Source organism: Drosophila teissieri, chromosome X (genome assembly GCF_016746235.2).
Source record: "Drosophila teissieri strain GT53w chromosome X, Prin_Dtei_1.1, whole genome shotgun sequence".
NCBI lineage: Eukaryota > Metazoa > Arthropoda > Insecta > Diptera > Drosophilidae > Drosophila > Drosophila teissieri.
In genome coordinates, this window is record NC_053034.1 from 636,642 (window position 1) to 654,512 (window position 17,871).

General features: G+C 53.0%; 4 protein-coding genes across 4 annotated transcripts; 2 read left to right on the top strand and 2 right to left on the bottom strand.

The window, feature by feature from the left end:
• Nucleotides 1-314: 314 nt before the first annotated feature.
• On the top strand, nt 315-3,583 carry LOC122623224 (protein O-mannosyl-transferase 2). Its single transcript, XM_043802242.1, has 10 exons — nt 315-633; nt 715-798; nt 858-942; nt 1,016-1,120; nt 1,179-1,287; nt 1,358-2,139; nt 2,205-2,445; nt 2,528-2,676; nt 2,738-3,179; nt 3,278-3,583. Exons 1-10 carry the CDS (start codon nt 524-526, stop codon nt 3,469-3,471), a joined length of 2,301 nt encoding a protein of 766 aa, XP_043658177.1. The 5' UTR covers nt 315-523; the 3' UTR covers nt 3,472-3,583.
• A 39-nt stretch (nt 3,584-3,622) lies between these two features.
• On the bottom strand, nt 3,623-5,782 carry LOC122623225. Its single transcript, XM_043802243.1, has 3 exons — nt 5,159-5,782; nt 4,290-4,601; nt 3,623-4,219 (listed from the first exon to the last, which is right to left on the bottom strand). The coding sequence occupies exons 1-3, from the start codon at nt 5,699-5,701 to the stop codon at nt 3,809-3,811; spliced, it is 1,266 nt and encodes a 421-aa protein (XP_043658178.1). The 5' UTR covers nt 5,702-5,782; the 3' UTR covers nt 3,623-3,808.
• A 3,047-nt stretch (nt 5,783-8,829) lies between these two features.
• On the top strand, nt 8,830-12,067 carry LOC122625247 (HEAT repeat-containing protein 6). The gene has a single exon (XM_043805267.1). The coding sequence runs from the start codon at nt 8,867-8,869 to the stop codon at nt 11,996-11,998; it is 3,132 nt and encodes a 1,043-aa protein (XP_043661202.1). The 5' UTR covers nt 8,830-8,866; the 3' UTR covers nt 11,999-12,067.
• Nucleotides 12,068-13,330: 1,263 nt separating this feature from the next.
• On the bottom strand, nt 13,331-17,864 carry LOC122625249 (retinoblastoma family protein). Its single transcript, XM_043805269.1, has 8 exons — nt 16,908-17,864; nt 16,698-16,837; nt 16,439-16,627; nt 16,018-16,372; nt 15,621-15,952; nt 14,585-15,320; nt 14,073-14,453; nt 13,331-13,996 (listed from the first exon to the last, which is right to left on the bottom strand). The coding sequence occupies exons 1-8, from the start codon at nt 17,094-17,096 to the stop codon at nt 13,778-13,780; spliced, it is 2,541 nt and encodes an 846-aa protein (XP_043661204.1). The 5' UTR covers nt 17,097-17,864; the 3' UTR covers nt 13,331-13,777.
• Between the last annotated feature and the right edge of the window lie 7 nt (nt 17,865-17,871).

Sequence of the window (17,871 nt, forward strand, 5' to 3'; positions counted from 1 at the left end):
AAAGATAGTGAACGAAAAGCGATAGGTAACTTAGGCAGTGTTGTGATCCAGGCCACGAAAACAGATAGGTAGGTAATATTTGAGTCAATTTTCCATATCGAGATGTAGACCTCCACTGCCACAGCTATTTTCTCCATTTCCCGTTCAAAGTAAAAACATGGCATACTTTTGAGATCGTTTCTACGCCTTAGTACCACCAGTATCCGACAGATGCGCTTTGCATTCTACGCAAAGACTGGTAACAAACTGGTTGAAGACCGAGACCTGTCTTGGCCGAGATTTATCGATAGCCCGTGGCTGCAGCTCCCCGATAGCCTAAGCCCGATTTGTTTGACCAAAAGCACGGCCCAAGCCAAGTTGCAGACCTGCAGACCGGTTTGGGCCAAGAAAGCAGAAAGAAGAACGAAGAAAGATCGAGTCGCTCGCGCATAGAGAAAGTATGATCGCTTTGTTTTTGTTGACGTGTGCACCGCTCCAAGAAGTGTTCCAATTTTAACGGCCAAAACTAGCATAAACTAGAGCCATGGCAGCAAGTGTTGTCAAAGCCCCCAAGTGCCCCAGACGAGGGTCAGTCAAGGATGTGGCCCAAGGCGCACCGAGAACCGGGCCCACGTCCAGCAAAGAGGCCAATTGGTAAGCGCGGCGAGATCAAAGCAAGAGAAATGTACTGAAACTCATCCCATTCCCACCAAAAACACAAAAACACAACCACAGGAACTGGTGGCTGCTCCTGGCCACCGTCTTCCTGGTGACCTTCGCCACCCGCTTCTATAAGGTCACCGAACCGGATCACATATGGTAGGATGACCTCCTTTGAAAGTGGCTCGCGAGCTCACGGATACCTCTCTGTTTTCCAGCTGGGACGAGACGCACTTCGGCAAGATGGGCAGTTGGTACATCAACAGGACCTTCTTCTTCGATGTCCATCCACCGCTGGGCAAGGTGGGCTACTTAAGATACAATCAAGATACAAGTAAATCAGGGTAACTAGTTTAAAATGTCTTCAAACAAACAGATGCTCATTGGCCTCTCGGGCTACTTGACGGGCTACAACGGAACGTTTCCATTCGAGAAGCCAGGCGACAAGTACAACGAAACGCGGTACCAGGGCATGCGATACGTACGTGACTACAATCCCCCATGACAGGTGTCCTACTGACTGCTCCTCTTGCCCACAGTTCTGCACCACTCTGGGAGCCCTGATCATGCCCATGGGCTTCGATACCGTCTACGACCTGACCCGCTCCCACGAAGCTGCCCTGCTCGCGGCTGCCTATCTGGTGTTTGGTGAGTGTAGCACTAGGCGAGTGCAAGTCAGCCCTCTAATGTCCATGTCCCGGCTCATTGCTGCGCTTAGATGTGGGTCTCCTGACGCTGAACCAGTACATCCTGCTGGACCCCATTCTGCTGTTCTTCATGATGGCCTCCGTCTGGGGCATGGTCAAGATTTCGAAGTCCACGGCCTCCGGAGGATCGTTCGGCCTGCGCTGGTGGTTCTGGCTCTTCCTCACCGGCACCATGTTGTCCTGCACGATTAGCGTCAAGTTCGTGGGCTTGTTTGTGGTGCTGCTGGTCGGTCTGCACACAGCCACTGAGCTGTGGCTCATCCTCGGCGATTTGGGACAGCCCATTCTGGAGACCGTTAAGCAGTTGGCCTGCCGGGCCATCACCCTGATTGTCTGGCCCATCCTCCTCTACGTCCTGTTCTTCTACATTCACCTGAGTGTCCTCAACCGCAGCGGCAACGGAGATGGCTTCTACAGCTCGGCCTTTCAGTCGAGGCTCATCGGCAACTCGCTCTATAATGCCAGCATGCCCCGAGACGTGGCCTACGGATCGCTGGTGACCATCAAGAACCACAAGACGGGCGGAGGCTACCTGCACTCGCATTACCACCTGTATCCCAAGGGATCCGGCGCCAGGCAGCAGCAGGTCACCACTTACACGCACAAGGACGATAACAACAGGTGGCAGATCAGGCCGCACAACAAGCACAATCCACCCAAGGGCAAGCCCCAGATCCTCCGGCACGGCGACATCGTCCGCCTGACCCACGTGGCCACCAAGAGGAATCTGCACTCCCACAACGAACCGGCGCCCATGACCAAGAAGCACCTGCAGGTCACCGGCTATGGCGAGGTGAGCACCAACCTTTTTACGTTTACATTCCATTGGATAGGAAGAAAGCTCATGACGAACTTTAGTCGGGTGTAGGCGATGCCAACGACGCCTGGCGCGTCCTGATTGTGGGCGGCAAGGTCAACGAGACGGTCCACACGGTCACCTCCCGCCTCAAGTTCATCCACCTGCTGCAGAACTGCGCCCTGACCTCCAGTGGGAAGCAGCTGCCGAAGTGGGGCTTCGAGCAGCAGGAGGTGTCCTGCAACCCCAACGTGCGGGACAAGAACTCGCAGTGGAACGTCGAGGACAACGAGCACAAGTCGTGTAAGTAAATACTACCGAATATTCTATTTCCTATTATTACAGATATTCAATACGTTTCAATCTGTATCCGAAATCCGAACAGTGCCCAGTGTGAGCTTCAGCGTGTATGCCCCCGGCTTCTTCGCCCGCTTCCTGGAGTCCCACGCCGTGATGCTGCAGGGAAACGCAGGACTCAAGCCCAAGGAGGGCGAGGTCACCAGCAGACCCTGGCAGTGGCCAATCAACTACAGGGTATATGCCTAGCCTATGAAAGAGTAATGTAGATGAAGTAACGAGTTCCTTGTCTTTCCAGGGCCAGTTCTTCTCCGGCAGCACTTACCGCATCTACCTGCTGGGAAACCCCTTGATCTGGTGGAGCAATCTGGTCTTCCTGGCCCTCTTCGTCACGGTTTTCCTCTGCAACGCTGTCGTGCAGCAAAGAAGAGCTGGCTTCGCCCGATCGGCAGCCCAAGATCAACCAGTACTAGCTCCTGATTCAGAGACGGTGGCTCAGGGCGAGGAGAGTGAGCCCTCGACCACGGACGTCTGCAGTTGTTGTCTTCCGGCGGAGGCGAAGGTCCCAAAGGCTGTTCCCGGTGGCTCCCCGGAGCCACCCAACCCGGCGCAGTCCTTGCGCGCGGCCGCCTGGCTTTTTGTGGGCTGGGTGCTCCACTATCTGCCCTTCTGGGCGATGGGCAGGGTGCTCTACTTCCACCACTATTTCCCGGCCCTGATCTTCAACTCCTTGCTAACGGGTAAGCAGATGATTTAGTAGTAGATATGAGCCTAAAAGAATACTGCATCGTTTACAAATTCCTTTCTGAACTGCTTTGTTATGCTTACTTTCCCACAGGCGTCATGTTCAACTACATTATGAGGGTGCTGCCCAAGTGGATCCACCACGTCGTCTTGGGACTGGTGCTCTCGATCCTGGTCTACAGCTTCGCCGCCTTCTCGCCACTGGCTTATGGAATGAGTGGTCCCCTGGCCAACGAACCCAACTCCACAATGCACAGCCTCAAGTGGCTTTCCACCTGGGAGTTCTAGTTATTGTAGTCTTGCGCAGTTTTTGGGGCTTTCTCTTCACTTGCGACCAAGGGGGCATATTTATTTACATTTACACGATTATATCCTCTTGAAGAACTCCAGAACATCACAACTGTGCGTCTTTGTGAAAATGAAAACCCCAAATAGGCAATTTTTATTATTTATGAGTAGATATAATGCTTAATCTATAGAATGCGCTTAACTCTACGTACTGTTTACAAACAAAAACAAAAAAAAACCATTGGTAAAAGTAGCAAAATTCGCGATTAGCCTAAGGATTAAAGGATTAAGGATCTGGGGATCCGTGGGGATCGGTGCCATGATCCCACGCCACAAATCAATCGAATATGCCCAGCTCATCGAAGCGGCGCAGGGCGTAGCGCAAGGTGTCCGTGGTGCGGGGATTGGAGGAGAACATCAGCTGGACCTTCTTCTTGGCGAAGTCCTGGTCCGACAGCGCCTCGATGCTGATGTCGAACGAGTCCTCCTTCCTCATGGTCACCATCGGCAGGAAGGCGTAGGACGAGAAGAAGCCGTACAGCTCTCTGGCCCGGATCTCCTGCTGAATGTCCGCGTAGCTGGGCACGAACGCCGAGTGCATCCGCTCCAGGCTGTCCCTCAGGGAGGCGTAGTACGTCTGGATGAGGAACTCGCGCCGGTGGATCAGCACGTCCAGCTGGACGCTGCTGTTCAGGAAGAAGTTGATGTCGCAGCCAGGGCTGCCGAAGAAGCTGTTTTGGAAATCCACCTGGAATCGCATATAGCCCACAATTAGTGTCCGGAATAGAAAGAGATTCATGTGGAGTCGGGGCACTCACGAAGATGGCATCGATGGGCTGCGTGGGCTGCTCGTCGTCGTATTTGTACATGAAGTTGTTCACCCACAGGTCGCCGTGATTCAGTACAGTGATCTCTCCGGGCAGCGGCCGTCCGGTGGTCACAAGGTTCTCCTTGATGTTGTCGCAGTGGTGGTGCAGCTTCTGGGCCAGCAACTCGTATCCGGGCCACTTGGAGACGACGTTGGCCAAAGTCCGGCACTGCAGGGTCATGAAGTTGATGAACCGCTCGTTGGTTCGGATGTAGTTCTCGTCCAGCATTCCGGTGGTGAAGTGCTCGCGGACACTGGGTTCCTGCAACGAAGTCCAAGCCAGTAAAATAAACATGAAATCAAAAAACTGAGAAATTCCTGCCCACTTTACCCATTTCTGATTTTGATTTGATATTTGCTTTAGGATGGCAAGAGAGAGTGAAAACGTTTGGTTATTAACTGAGGTCTTATTTACTTCGAATCTATCTACAAAGTACAAAATGAGTATTGTTAGTCAGCATCATCTATTCGTTGTATGTATATTCTATACTTCAAAGGTTCCATGTGAATCTATAACTAATCATTTAGTTGACTGCATTTGACGCAATCACTTGATCAGCAAAAATCCCATTGATAGGCAACATCTGAACAGTGGTTTTTGTATATTAGGTAATGCCCATTAACAATTCTGTAGTGAAATGAAAATCGCATGCTTTGTGGGAGATTATCATAGCTGATTATCATGGGGAAGGAAAGAGCATTCATCCTTTATACTGGCACCTTATTTTAAGATAGTGAGTCTACTCCCGCAGTAGTAAGTTTTTGGATGCGATGTGATTGGTAAAAGTACGCAGTTCAAGCTCCCAATGGAGTACTCACCTTCTCGGCCAGCACCATGGAGCTGGCGTGGAACTTGCCCAGCTTCTTGAGGATGACCACGCAGTGCTCCTCGTTGAGCCCGCTCTGCCTGCTGGCCAACTTGTAGCCGTACTGGGTGAGGTCGTCGAAGACGATCGTCTGAATGGGCTCGCGGGTTGTGTAGAGGCACTTGGCTCCGAACTTGGAGCCGTCGCCGATCAAGACCTCCAGTTTGCCGAGGACGTCGAAGTAGAAGATCTTCTCGCGCAGATACACGGCCAGCTCCTCGAGGAACTGGGTGGCCGGCGTGATGGCAATGCTCTTGACGATCAGGGCCAGCTCCTCGTCCAGCTGCCGTTTGCTGCTGCGATAGAGGGCCTTGGCCCTATAGATTTTACTGCAGTAGTTCTCACCGCCGCCGCCACTCGACTCGGAGAAGATGATCTTCTTGATGTCCACCCGCATGTCCCGCAGTCCGTCCTCCAGCGCCGCCTTGAAGAAGTCCTCGTTGAGGTACTTGGGGGGCTCGTGGCCCAGTCGCTTCTGCTTGTCGTCCAGCTTCATCTATCCAGCTGTCCTTTCTGGCTGCGAAGTAGTACCACGGGTTTCTCTGGATTTCAGGGGGAGGGTCACCTGCTTCGCCGGTTTCTTCGACTGGGAAACTGCCGCCCCGCCGGCGCACTTATATATATTGAGCTCTTATCAGCAACAGGTGCTGTCCGCGGCGCAGTCGGCTGCGACCGCACCGATATTTGTCGCCACACCATATCTCTATCGACGAGTACATAGTATAGGCCGAGTGCTCCACAGATGCAGTGCCAATGGGGGTGGGAGGCTTCAGACTCAGTTTGCTTAAAGTGGGAAGAATTTACTCCATAATTGTACTCCTATTCTTATTGCAACAGCTTTTAGTGACTGTGTGCTGTCCTGAATTGGAGTCCTAAGCGCCTCCAAGTACGTTTCTCGGCTGAAGATCAATCCCTTTGGCAACCAGCCCCTGGTCTCGTCGTCCGAACAGATCCCATTCCGATCCGAAAACCTCTCGGACTCTCGATTCTGAAATGCTGTACACATCGGCATCGCCCAGGCGAGCGACGTGGTCGGCATACCTCAAATCCGTAATCCGTATACAATATATGTAGCGGACGTACACCTACATCTGCGCACCTAGTCGACGATAAACACGGCCAGTACTGCACATTCCACAAAACGACGGAGCACATTGAGATTAAACAGATTTCGGGCCTTGGGTACTTCGCCAAACACAAAGATCTGAATCTGAGTACAATGCTAAACTCGAAACCTGGGAAACCTAGGAAACCTGAGAAACTCGGAGAGTTTCTGCGTTCTGTGTAGGCGACAGTTGTAGGAGACATGTGATGATCGGTGCACCTGACGTGGTGCATCCATGGAATACCAACTATAAACCATGGAGATCACACCGCTCAGCACGTGGTTGAATGTAAATCTGGTCGGGGAGTGCTAATCGAATGTAATTGCAATTAATTACCGGGTGCGGCAATATTCGTAGCGCCAGTAATCCAAAAAGTATGCTAGCCTAGGCGAAACTCGTAATCGTATGCTTAACATGGGCATGCTAACTACGATTCCTGAACTGCGACTTAGAACCCTCTACGAAATGTAGTCCTCAAAATCAGAAATCAAAACCGAAATCTGTAGAAACCCAGATTGCTGATGCCGGCGAAAGACCCTGACCAATCGCCTTAGGATGTGATTTATCATTAGATGGCACGTTCTTGAAAACAAACGTGGAGGGAGAGCAATGCCTTTGTTCTGATTTGCCGCTCATCTTTTCAGCATTTGCAGCGATGCATATAGACATTGCGTCATGTTCTCAATTAAGGGGCTCAAGCTGTGGCCAAACTGCTTGGCCAAATCCGGATCCAAGCGATCCAAGCGATCCAAGTCCGATCCGAGCTCTGACTTCCAAGTCAGTCGGGTGAGTCAGGGATCGAAACTATACGTGCGACAGAGGATTGAACTTGACAACAAGTCCAACAATGAATTTGATATCACCTTTAATCGCGTCTGGGCGACGTCTATTTAGTTCACCATGCGTCTGCCTGAACTACTTGCACATCGCCCTTGACCCCAGAATTCGCCTGCTCTTCCGATTGTATGTGTTGTATGTGTGTATGTGTGTATGTACCCACGTCTCGAACTAATCTCAAATGACGAATTGAACTACAGAAGTGAGCGATCTAAAATTAAAGGCACTCCACTACAAAGTGGCCATGGCAATGCTGAGGTGTAGCATCCGAGCATCCGAGTCCACGCTATCTGCATTGCGGATTTGGTTTCCGAGGAGCACACGGCGACGGTCCAAATAATTGGGGTCGGCGGGCTATCACATTGGACATCGACTGCCGTCCGTCGGAAGTCGGAATTCGGAATTCTCAATCGATATACTTGATACACTTGTATTTGTATGTATGCGTATTCCGCTTGAGCTACCTGTGGGAATTTGACCTTTGGCATCGAAGTCTAAATCGCAATCTGCTGCATTTGTATAAACTAATATTCCAGAAAGCCACACAGATCCCCTCTTCGCAGGCATTGATATTATCAAGTCTGCAAGCATACTATATAAGGTAATCTGGTTCTGCAGCTAGAAGTGGCTTCTGGAAAAATCATGGCAGACAGTATGACCTACGGCGCTGCGATCGCAATCTGTTTGCTTTTATTTGCAAAGCCCTAAACAGGCAAATACAAAACCTTCACACACTTCCACTGCTCGCATAACTCGCCGACCACGCTGACGATATAGTAGAAACAATAGGAGCGATCTGGGTAAACATTGATTCCATTCCATTCGCAGGCAATCTATCTGAAGATCGTAACTCGACATACCTCGATAGATAAACGTTGCGATTACCGGTGCACTCGGTGCTACGAGGCTTGATAACTTGACAATTGAGCCTGTTTCCTCATACATATCATGTTCATCTATACATACATTGGTCATTTGGAGCCTGAGCCGCACAAGAAGTTGTGGAAACTAGCGACCCTTTCGACGACTGAAGTTCTCGGACCTTTGAGGCAGACACAGGGAACTTTGAGATCGCCTTGGGCGGAACCACTTGCAGTCCTCGAATTGTGTCAAAACTCAAGTAGCAACAAGTGTTTACTTGGCTTTTCAAGCCATATCTGCTGCTGTTCCAGAGGCAGAGCGGGACGGGTAGTGGGGTCAAAAAGAGAGGGCGCGATGGCGGCACGCCGCCAAAGTCAGCGATTGCGATATAAATACTGATGAGATAGTCCGTCCGTTCGAAAATTTGCTGCTGCGCATTTAGTTGCATCAATCACAAGCCGAATTCTCTTATTGTTCGGGCAAAACTAAGCGAACAACTGAAGCAACAGATGTCGTCCTGCATCCTGCACCTATTTGTGTCCTTGGATATCCGGAAATGGCTTCTAAAGGGCAAAGTTGACTGATATATGTAGTCAGCAGATCTGAAGTACTGTGCTGTTTCGACTATTTTTTTCTTTCGTTTACCCCTCGGCAAGGGAATTACCCTGCTTCCCTGCTGTTCAACGAGTACAAGGCAGCCTTTTGGTTTGAAAGTAACGGGCATATAATTATATTTTTTGAATTCTTGGCGCCTTTCATTGGCAGCACTGGTCACACCGCCTGGTCACACTGCCTGCGCCTGCAGTGAGTTATCGGGTAATCGTTATCGCATGAGGTAAACATTCGATACAATAGAAATGGATCTGCGCCGGGACCTTCTGGAGGCGGAGTCTAGAGCGGATCAGGACGAGGCGGAGCGTCAGGCGCACTTGCAGCTCGTCCGGGAACTGGACCACAACATCGGCGTCCCTGTGGGCGTGGCGGCGGATCGTCTGCAGCAGCTGGTCGCTGGCGTGCGAGCGAGAGGGCACCATGACTTGTTGCGTCTTTGGCAGCTGTGGCTCAACGAGCTAATCTTGGCCAGGAGGATAATTGTGGTGAGGTCCCACCTGCTAGTGGAAGAGCTAATGGCAGAAACGGAGTCGAAGCCGTCCGTCGCAGCTGGCAACTTGATGCTGAGCATGCTGAAAGCGACGCCGAAGGAGAAACTGTCTGGGTTCTGGCCAAGATTGAGCGCACTAACGCAAGCCAAAGATATGGACGCCGCCCTTTTGCTGCTGCAGTGCCAGGAACTTGTGCTGGCCGAGCTGGAGGAATCGCCGGAGGTGGGCGTGCACAGCCAGGGTCTGGTCAACTCGCTCATCAACATGCACTTGGAGGGCTGCTGGCTGGTCGCCAAGGAGCAGTTGCCCCTGCTGCTGGCGCAGAGCCTGCAGTTGATTCAGAAGCTGATGACCAGGCAGCCCGACTATGCGGCGCAGAGAGTGCCCGAACTAATGGGGCTAGTCCAGTGCTACCTGCAGTATGGAGCTGAAGGAGAAACCCAACTAAAGCCCAGGAAGTTGCCGCCCGCACAGCAGTCGGCTGCCTATGGTCAGGAGAAGGAAGAGGAAGACCAGCTGCCCGCCCAGATGTCCCGCTCCTGCGGCCGCAAGAACAAAGTGCGCAAGATGCGATCGCTCGCCAAACAGCGGAGCCAGGCGGTCAGTGAACACCAAGAGGGCAATCCGCGAGAGCGTCTGTTGCTGATGGGTAACCAGGACTACGGCTGCCTAACTGGAGACTCGGCTGAGAACGGTCTGCCCTCCGATTCGGATCAGCAGACAGAGAACAAGCACCACCGACAGCAAGCGGTCAAGGTGCGGATCTCCGCTCTACATTTGCTCAGCTCCCTGACCAATCAACTGCCCCGCCGCTCGTTGTACGGCTACTGGCACGTGCTGTTCCCCGACGGAGATGCGGGCGGTAGCCGCCACCTACTGCTCCATGGTCTGAAGGACACCAATTCCCGTTGTCGAGCCCTGGCCTTGCAGGTGGGAGCGCAGCTGTTGTACGGGTCAAAGTCATTCCTCAGCCAGGCATGCTCCCGCGGCCCCAGCAACTTTACGCCATTTGCCGTCAGCCTGGCCAGCTCTGTGTTGACCGCTTATCGCACCTTGAGCGCCATCCTCGAGCGGGAGTATACGCCGCCTGTGCTGACCCAGTGCCTCAAGTGCTTGGCCGTTTTGGTGCAGGCCACGCCCTTTGACCAGCTGGAAATGGGCTTTGTCTACGAGTTTGTGGGTCACGTGAAAAAACTGACCAAGAGTGCGGACCCTCCGGTCGCCGTGTCCGCATTGCTGGTCATGGAAATGCTGGTGGGCACATCCAAGCTTACGCCGGAGATTGCCAGCTCCGTAGGACTGGCTCCTAGTCAGAGAAACCTTCAAATGGAACAGGCGACCACGGTAGAAGAAACCCACCAGGAGCTGTGCGACTCGGATGCGGAGATGGAACTCGAGGAGGAGGAGCAGCAACCAGCGCAGAAAAATGTGGTGAATCCCACCCACACAGTGTCCCCATCCATTCCGCGCAATTCATGGCTGCTGCGGCAGGTGCTCCGCTTTCTGGAGGGCATGGGAACGCCATCCACCGTGCGCTTGGAGTGCTTCCAGGTGCTCCAGGCCATGGCCACACACATAGGCCTGCTGCGAGGACATCAGGTCCGTTTGTCAAAGGTGATATCCGCCGGACTGAGGGATCCCGCTATTGATGTGAAGCTGTACGCCGCACGCTGCCTGGACTCCGTTGGCTACCAGCTGGGCAGGCTGTTGCCGGAACCGGCAGAACGGGAGCTGCAGATGTCCTTTTGGCTCACACTGCTGCCGGCCACCTATGAAGCCTACGATTCCGCCGGGTTTTCCTTGAAGTGCGCTCTGTGCGACGCCCTGTCCAACATGGGATCCTTTAGTTTCGAGAGACTCCCGGATGGCCAGAGGACCGCCCTGTTGGCCTTCCTAAGCGGTTGCGCCAGCGACGATCATGAGGAGCCACTGGTCAGGGGAGCCGCTTTGCGGGCCATGGCCGTCTACGTGCTACATCCCTCGCTGAGGACGGATCTGGGATTTGTGGAGAATGCAGCGGAGCTGACCTTGCGCATTATCGGTGATTCCCAGCTGGTGGTGAGGATCAAGGCCGCCTGGGCCCTGGGGAACATCAGTGACGCCCTGGTGGCCGGCATTCCCAACCAGACCGAACGCATTTCCGCCGAACTTTTGGAACGCCTCATCCAGGCGGCCACGAAGAGCTGTGCCGACAACGACAAGGTCAGGGCCAATGCGGTACGTGCCCTGGGGAATCTCTTGCAGATCCTGCAGGCCCAGCCCCTGGGAAACGGTGAACAGATGCAAGTGGCCATGTCTAAGCTGCTGGACTGCGTCAAATCCTCGGGCAACGCAAAGGTGAAGTGGAATGCGTGCTATGCCATCGGAAACCTGGTGAAGCACAGGGCCTTCTTCACCAACAACCACCTGGCTGGCATCCTATTCCCCACCCTCTGCCAGTTGGTGGTGCAGCACGCCAACTTCAAAGTGCGCACCAATGCAGCCGGAGTTCTGCTGCAGGTCGAGCAGCGTCAGGACTTCAGCACCCACTTTCCGCTGGTATGGCGTTCCCTCCTGGACGCTCTGGTGCGCTCCAATGCGCTGGAAAGCTTCGAGGAGTACAACCACCGGGATGCACTCCAGCAGCAGTTGTGCCTGGCCATTGCCCACCTGCTGATGCTGGCCAGGAGCTCGGATCTGCCGATGATGCGAGAGTACCTGGAGGAAGATCGCTTGGAGGAGGTGCGCGCCACGTGGCGGCGCGTCGCATTCCGCATTGTTCCCGAGCAGTCGGCTTCACTCTTCACCTGCAGTCCTCTGCTGGAGCAGCGTCTGCAGGCGGAGGTCAGCAACCAGCAGCGCTGCGCCTTGGCGTTCATCACGAGCACACTCCGGCTGGACCCGTAGGAGCCTCCTGCTCCAGCCTTTCACCTACCTAACCCAGGACTCCCAAAAATAAATTCTCTCCTAGCGCAACCACACTATTGCATCATTTCTCAATCTTACAAACCAGACGCGCAGAAATATCAGCACGTGCAAAACAATCAGCTGATCAGTCAAATTGGCGCTTAGACAGAGATGCCCGCGTGCCTTTTAGTTTCGGCACGCGCCCATGTAATGCAAGGGACTTTCGTGCCTATCGTGCTAAAATCGTGACACGAACACAAGAACAACGTGGTCGCTCATCACTGCTCTGCACTCAGCTCTCAAGTAACGGATGCGCTGCTCTCCTATTGGTCAAAAGGAGCTGGAGAAATCGAAATGGCAGCCATCATTAAAAAGGGCGGCCATCATGAAAAGGATCAGCTGTTTCAATTGATTTCGAGCTGCCAGCAGCTGCTTGCTGCTGATTCTGTTCGCCTGGTATCTGGGATCCCAAAAAGTGGCAATTTGACTGGGAAAAATGATGCCGGGTCGGAAATTTTTCAAACTCATTGCAAAAGTTCTTGATTTCAGACACCAGGCGCGCAGAAAGATCAGCACGTGCAAAACAATCAGCTGATCAGTTTAAAAGGCGCTTAGATAGAGATGCCCGCGTGCCTCTTCATTTCGGCACGCACCCATGTAATGCAAGGCACTTTCGAACCTATCGTGCCAAAATCGTGACACGAACACAAGAACAACGTGGTCGCTCATCACTGCTCTGAATTCAGATCCCAAGTAACGGTTTCGCTGCTCTCCTATTGGTCAAAAGGAGCTGGAGAAATCGAAATGGCAGCCATCATGAAAAAGGGCGGCCATCATGAAAAGGATCAGCTGTTTCAATTGATTTCGAGCTGCCAGCAGCTGCTTGCTGCTGATTCTGTTCGCCTGGTATCTGGGATCCCAAAAAGTAGCAATTTGACTGGGAAAAATGATGCCGGGTCGGAAATTTTGTGCAAGATTTGTGGATTCTCGGTGACTCAACACCAGGCGAACATAAATTCGCGTAGGGGGCAGGCTGACATGATCGTTGCCTGCTGACTGGAAAGGCGTATAGGGCGGGATCATGGAATAAGTAACGGTTACCCCTCCGTCGCTGGCTACCCATTGGTCGAATGACGACTGGAAAAACGTACAGGGCGGCCATCATGAAAAAGCGATCAGCTGTTTTGGTTAAATTTGAGCGGCCAGCTGGCGCTTGCTACTGTTTCTGTTCGCCTGGTGCCTGGAACTTGTAAAGTTGGCAATTTCGACCGGAGAAAATTTGCTTGGCGACCGACGGAACAAGGAAAAAATCCGTAAGTAATACAAACAATATCAATTTGTATAAAGTATATTTGTATATAAGCTTTTATATATAATGTGGATTGCCTTAATTTGATTTGTTTATTTGTTAGTGATTTAGAGACCGCGGCCCACCAGGATGCGGATCTTTCGGGGAGCCGCGACCGATGGATGTGTGTGGTGATCAAATATTTACTACAACTATTTCCAAGTGTTGGGTTAGCATATGATTTATATGGTTGGCTGGCGTTAAGCTAAATAAAAGGGGATGCATTAATATAGTTGGTTGCAATTGGATTTAAGTTAAAATGTCAAATAAAGAGTTATTATTTAAAAAAACAATCATAAAATAGTCGAACGTGCGCCGGAGGGGCCAGTGCGTAGAAAGCGCGGCCTTCGGCGCCAGATTTTGTAGTTCTTGTGGTTTTTTTTAGTTTTTGTAAAAGCCTTAAGTCTAATCTGCCCCCATAAGCCCCGTGTCTATGTCTCGTGTTCTCCTCCTCCTGCGCCCCCGACGCCCTCCTCCGTGGGAACAGCGGGCCGCTGCTCGGCTGACTGCAGTTCCCGGTCGTCCATGACGGCCTTGATCTGGCTGAGGTGCGGGCGCTTCATCTCCACAATGCCGCCCAGTCCGGGCTCGTCGCCAAAGCTGAGCATGCGCTTGCCGCCGCGCACCTTTTCGTTCATAGCCTGAAGGTCCTGCGGGAATAGCACGAGGGGATTAGTCGATTAGATTCATCGATGCCAGAGCTGTGGAGAGCTCCGAACTACTTACCTTAGCGGGGCTGCGGCAGAAGCTGTAGACCATCTGGTTGGGCGACTGCTGTATCTCGTTCTTGGACATCTGCGACACGAATAGCGAGTGGCTCTGGGTCACCTTCTTGGGCTGGGCGGTCCGTTCCTTCGGGTGCGGGGAGAGCTGCAGGTCCGAGATCCGGCCACTCACGTCCGGCGTTACGTTCAGGTAGTCGATGGCGAACTGCCGGATCACCGGCACGTATGTGTTGTTGTAGAAGTGAATAATGTCCTTCACCTTTGGCTCGCCGTCCTCGTTGTCGCCGATGAACACCTCGCGGTAGACGCTGTTCACCGCCTGCGGCTGGTTGCGATATGCCCGCATAATGTCGCTGAACTTGGGGTCCTCCATTCGCTTTACCTGCGGGTTGGATATTATATTATATTATTATAAGTGGGTCTTCAGCTGCATTTCTTGAATGCATTTCAAAAAGGTCATTATGTAAGCCAGCGAATCGGACAGAGACAGAAGATCGCTGTGGTGCTACTCACTCTTATGTAGATATATATTGCACACATAATATTTTGATCGAGGTGGCGGTCCTTCATCAACTCCGTCTCGTGGGTGATCGAGTGCTCAAAGATGTGCCAGATGCACTCGGGCGTCTTCTCGCAGAGCGACAGCTCCGAGCACAGCTTCTGGATGCGCAGCCAGCCCAGCAGGTAGACCTTGCGCAGGAAAATCTGCAGAGCGCCGGCGGAGCGATCGAGGTTCACCCGGAGCCACGTGGGCAACGGCAGTGGGAAGGAGGCGATCATTTCCCAAACGGTCGAGTTCCGCGCCCAGGCCAGCCGCTCCAGACACGTCTCCTCGATGGAGTTGAGGTGCTTGATCAGCGACCGGTTCAGACAGCCCTCGTGCGAGCCGTGCCGCACCACGATCTCGATGATCTTCTGGAACTCGAACGCACTAATACTGAAACAGTCGAGCACCCACGGGAACTTGAGCTCCGTCTTGTAGGCCTCCAGCACCAGCTCCACGCAGCAGGCCATCAGCGTGATGTTGAAGATGTCCAGGGAGATCTTCTGCACCAGCAGTCGCTTGAGATCGATGTCGGGCTTGTTCCGAATTTCCGCCTGCAGGATCTGGTCGAGCAGGTAGAAGTAGAAGGACTTCGCTAGCCGGAAGCGGCTCCTCGCCTCCGTTGACGGATACTTGGCGAGGAATTTCTGCTTGATCCCCTCGATGATGCTCAGCAGCTTGGTGATTACCTCCTCGCCAGCTTGCCTAAAGAAGAGAAACATGGCGATATCAGAATGTGAGTTATGGAAATCAGTCTGGGATTCAATCCAATCGATCCTTGGATCAACTGAAATTGCTCGCGATTCGTGCTTGTTTCCCACGATTGATTCCGCGATCAAGTAAACTAAATGCTGATGGCGTACACTAAACACGAGCTTTGTTTACAACACCGTGCACATACAGATAAGGGAAATGAGAATCAGCTTTAGCTTTCTTCGCGCACAGGTTTTGAATAGTACCCAGGAAAACTCGACACCCAAATACAAGGGCAACGGGCCTACTTACTTGACAAAGTCCGTGGGTTCCGTGATCCGTCCGAAGGCGGTCAGCTGCTTCACGTTGTTGGTGGCGTTGCGGACGGGCTCGAATTTATCGCCGGCCATCGCGGTCTGCGCAGGCAGGTCTTGCTTGCGGGTGAGCGGGGTAACCGGCGGACGCAGGGACTGGTCGTTGAGGGCGGTGTGCTCCCCCGCATCGTAGGCACTCAGGATGCGCTCGTCGAATTCGCCAACACTCAGGACGTACTGCTCGTAGCTGATGTTGAGGGACTTGAGGTTGCGCTCGAAGTTTTCGTTAGCCAATAGGCCCAGCATGGTGTCCTTGTTGCCGTAGATGGTCTGATCGGATTGAGAACAGAACAAATTAATTGATATTCAAGCAATAGTGCATACGTCACACTTACCGAAGCCTGAAAGAAGCTCGAAATGATCTGGCGGAAGGTGGTGGCCTTCATGGCTTTAGCCTCCTCGGTCATGTCACAGAAGTAGGCCAGAATGCAGTGCGGCTTGTGACGAAAGTCCAGCTCCGTCCAGTTGCTCGGCAGGCCCTCGAACTTGGGGTTGATGAGATCGGTGCGCTTCTCGGCCAGCACATTGTTGTATATCAGGTCTATGCAGCAAATCATCAGGTTGAAGGATGTCACCAGGTCCACGGTGTTGCTCGGCTTTTGGTTCTTGGCGCAGAGGAACAGGCGCCAGCAGATGTCGTCCAGCTTGATGTACGAGCACTTCCCATGGGCGTGGTTGCCATGCAGCGAGCTGTTCCAAAGAGGGAAACTTTATATTCACATACACTGTGTCAGGTTGAGACGATGATATACGCACATGTACTTGGAGTGCTTCTTCTCGTTGGGCGGGCACGAGAAGATCATGTCGAAGATGGTGCAGAAACGCTTGTATAGAGTGAATGTGATGCTGAACTTGCGGTCCAGAACCTCGATCTCCTTGACGAACTCCTGCGGCAGGTTAGCCATGTCGCACCACTGCTTAATTTTGGTCTTGAAGTCGTATATGCTGCGGATTGGGATTGTGATGATTGAAATGGTTAGGTCCGGAACTGTAGGCAGGAACTGCGGTAACTCACCTCATCTGGCAGCAGCGCAGCAAATTGTTCAGGGACACACAGTTGCCCCTGACCACCGCATCCTGGCCAATCACCGTGGGTGTGCTGCATCTTCGGCAGGCCGCGTACAAGGCGCAGCACAGCCAGTGGAGGGACTCGCCCTGTTGGGCAAGCAATGCAAACAAAAAAGGGCGTTAGACTGGACACTACCTCTTCCACCTCGAAACTCACCTCCAAGGAGCACCTCTGGGACACCTCGTGGAACGCCTGGTAGCCCTGCTCCTCTGTCCGCCGGTCCATGTTGAGATCCCGGCACAGGTTCGTATACTTGGCCTTGGTCATCTCCAGGCTGTCGTCGCTGGTCGCTACCGATCCGCTGACTACCTCGGCGCCCAGTTCCTGGGGCTCGGGCTCGCTCATCGCTGCGGGTGACTTCCCTGGCCCGGCTGCTTGCGGATGCTTTCCGCGGCGGTCGCTGCTTCTTGCCGCAGCCTGAAGACGGCGGGCGGAGACGGGGTCGCCGTAGTAGGGGCTAGCAACCGGAACGCTGCTGTGGGCGATGGGCGGTGGGCTGTGCGCTGTGGGCGGTGTGCGGGCCTTGCGCTGCTTCTGACTTCTCCTAGTGGCTGCCGGTGTGTGCTGCGCTGGCCGCCGCGCTCCTCGCGGACATGTAACTGCTGGCTTTTACGAGAATTTACACTAAATTACATAAATAATGAACTTTCCCGCCGAAACGACTTGGGCGTGTGTGTTTGTGTGCGCGGGCGAGTGTGTTTGTGTGTGTGTGCGAGTGTGTGTTCGCGATACACCCTCCTCGGGGGAGCACAACAAAAGAGCAGGCGACAAGACCAGGGACAAAGCGAACAGCGCTGCGATGCTACGATTAGCCAGGACCACACCACGGCCACGGTTGTTGATTAAAACACATTAATAAAAGCACTAATTTACAACTCCATCGCCGTGGAAAAGGCGGGAAAACTTGACAGGTCGAGTCGTGCAGGTGTGTTTGATCCACTCCGCGTTCGAACTATCCACTTCTGGGGCTGCGCGGGCGTTGTGGCCCTGGGTATGGACTGTGGACTGTGGCTGGTGCGGGTGGAAAACTAATTTTTTTGCTACTACTTTATGATTTTGTGATTGGGCTGCATAGCCAGGGTCTGACACGTTAATATAAATGAATGGATTTTATGTTTAG

Excerpts from the sequence above, each read along its gene's own strand:
- LOC122623224 (XM_043802242.1), top strand. The coding sequence starts at position 524 with ATGGCAGCAAGTGTTGTCAAAGCCCCCAAGTGCCCCAGACGAGGGTCA. Across the intron at positions 634-714 it reads TCCAGCAAAGAGGCCAATTG|GAACTGGTGGCTGCTCCTGG; the intron begins GTAAGCGCGGCG and ends ACACAACCACAG. Across the intron at positions 1,121-1,178 it reads GGTACCAGGGCATGCGATAC|TTCTGCACCACTCTGGGAGC; the intron begins GTACGTGACTAC and ends TCTTGCCCACAG.
- LOC122623225 (XM_043802243.1), bottom strand. The coding sequence starts at position 5,701 with ATGAAGCTGGACGACAAGCAGAAGCGACTGGGCCACGAGCCCCCCAAG. Across the intron at positions 4,602-5,158 it reads CCATGGTGCTGGCCGAGAAG|GAACCCAGTGTCCGCGAGCA; the intron begins GTGAGTACTCCA and ends ACTTCGTTGCAG. Across the intron at positions 4,220-4,289 it reads AGCCCATCGATGCCATCTTC|GTGGATTTCCAAAACAGCTT; the intron begins GTGAGTGCCCCG and ends ATGCGATTCCAG.
- LOC122625247 (XM_043805267.1), top strand. The coding sequence starts at position 8,867 with ATGGATCTGCGCCGGGACCTTCTGGAGGCGGAGTCTAGAGCGGATCAG.
- LOC122625249 (XM_043805269.1), bottom strand. The coding sequence starts at position 17,096 with ATGAGCGAGCCCGAGCCCCAGGAACTGGGCGCCGAGGTAGTCAGCGGA. Across the intron at positions 16,373-16,438 it reads AAGAAGCACTCCAAGTACAT|CTCGCTGCATGGCAACCACG; the intron begins GTGCGTATATCA and ends TCTTTGGAACAG. Across the intron at positions 13,997-14,072 it reads TCTGCCGCAGCCCCGCTAAG|GACCTTCAGGCTATGAACGA; the intron begins GTAAGTAGTTCG and ends CTATTCCCGCAG.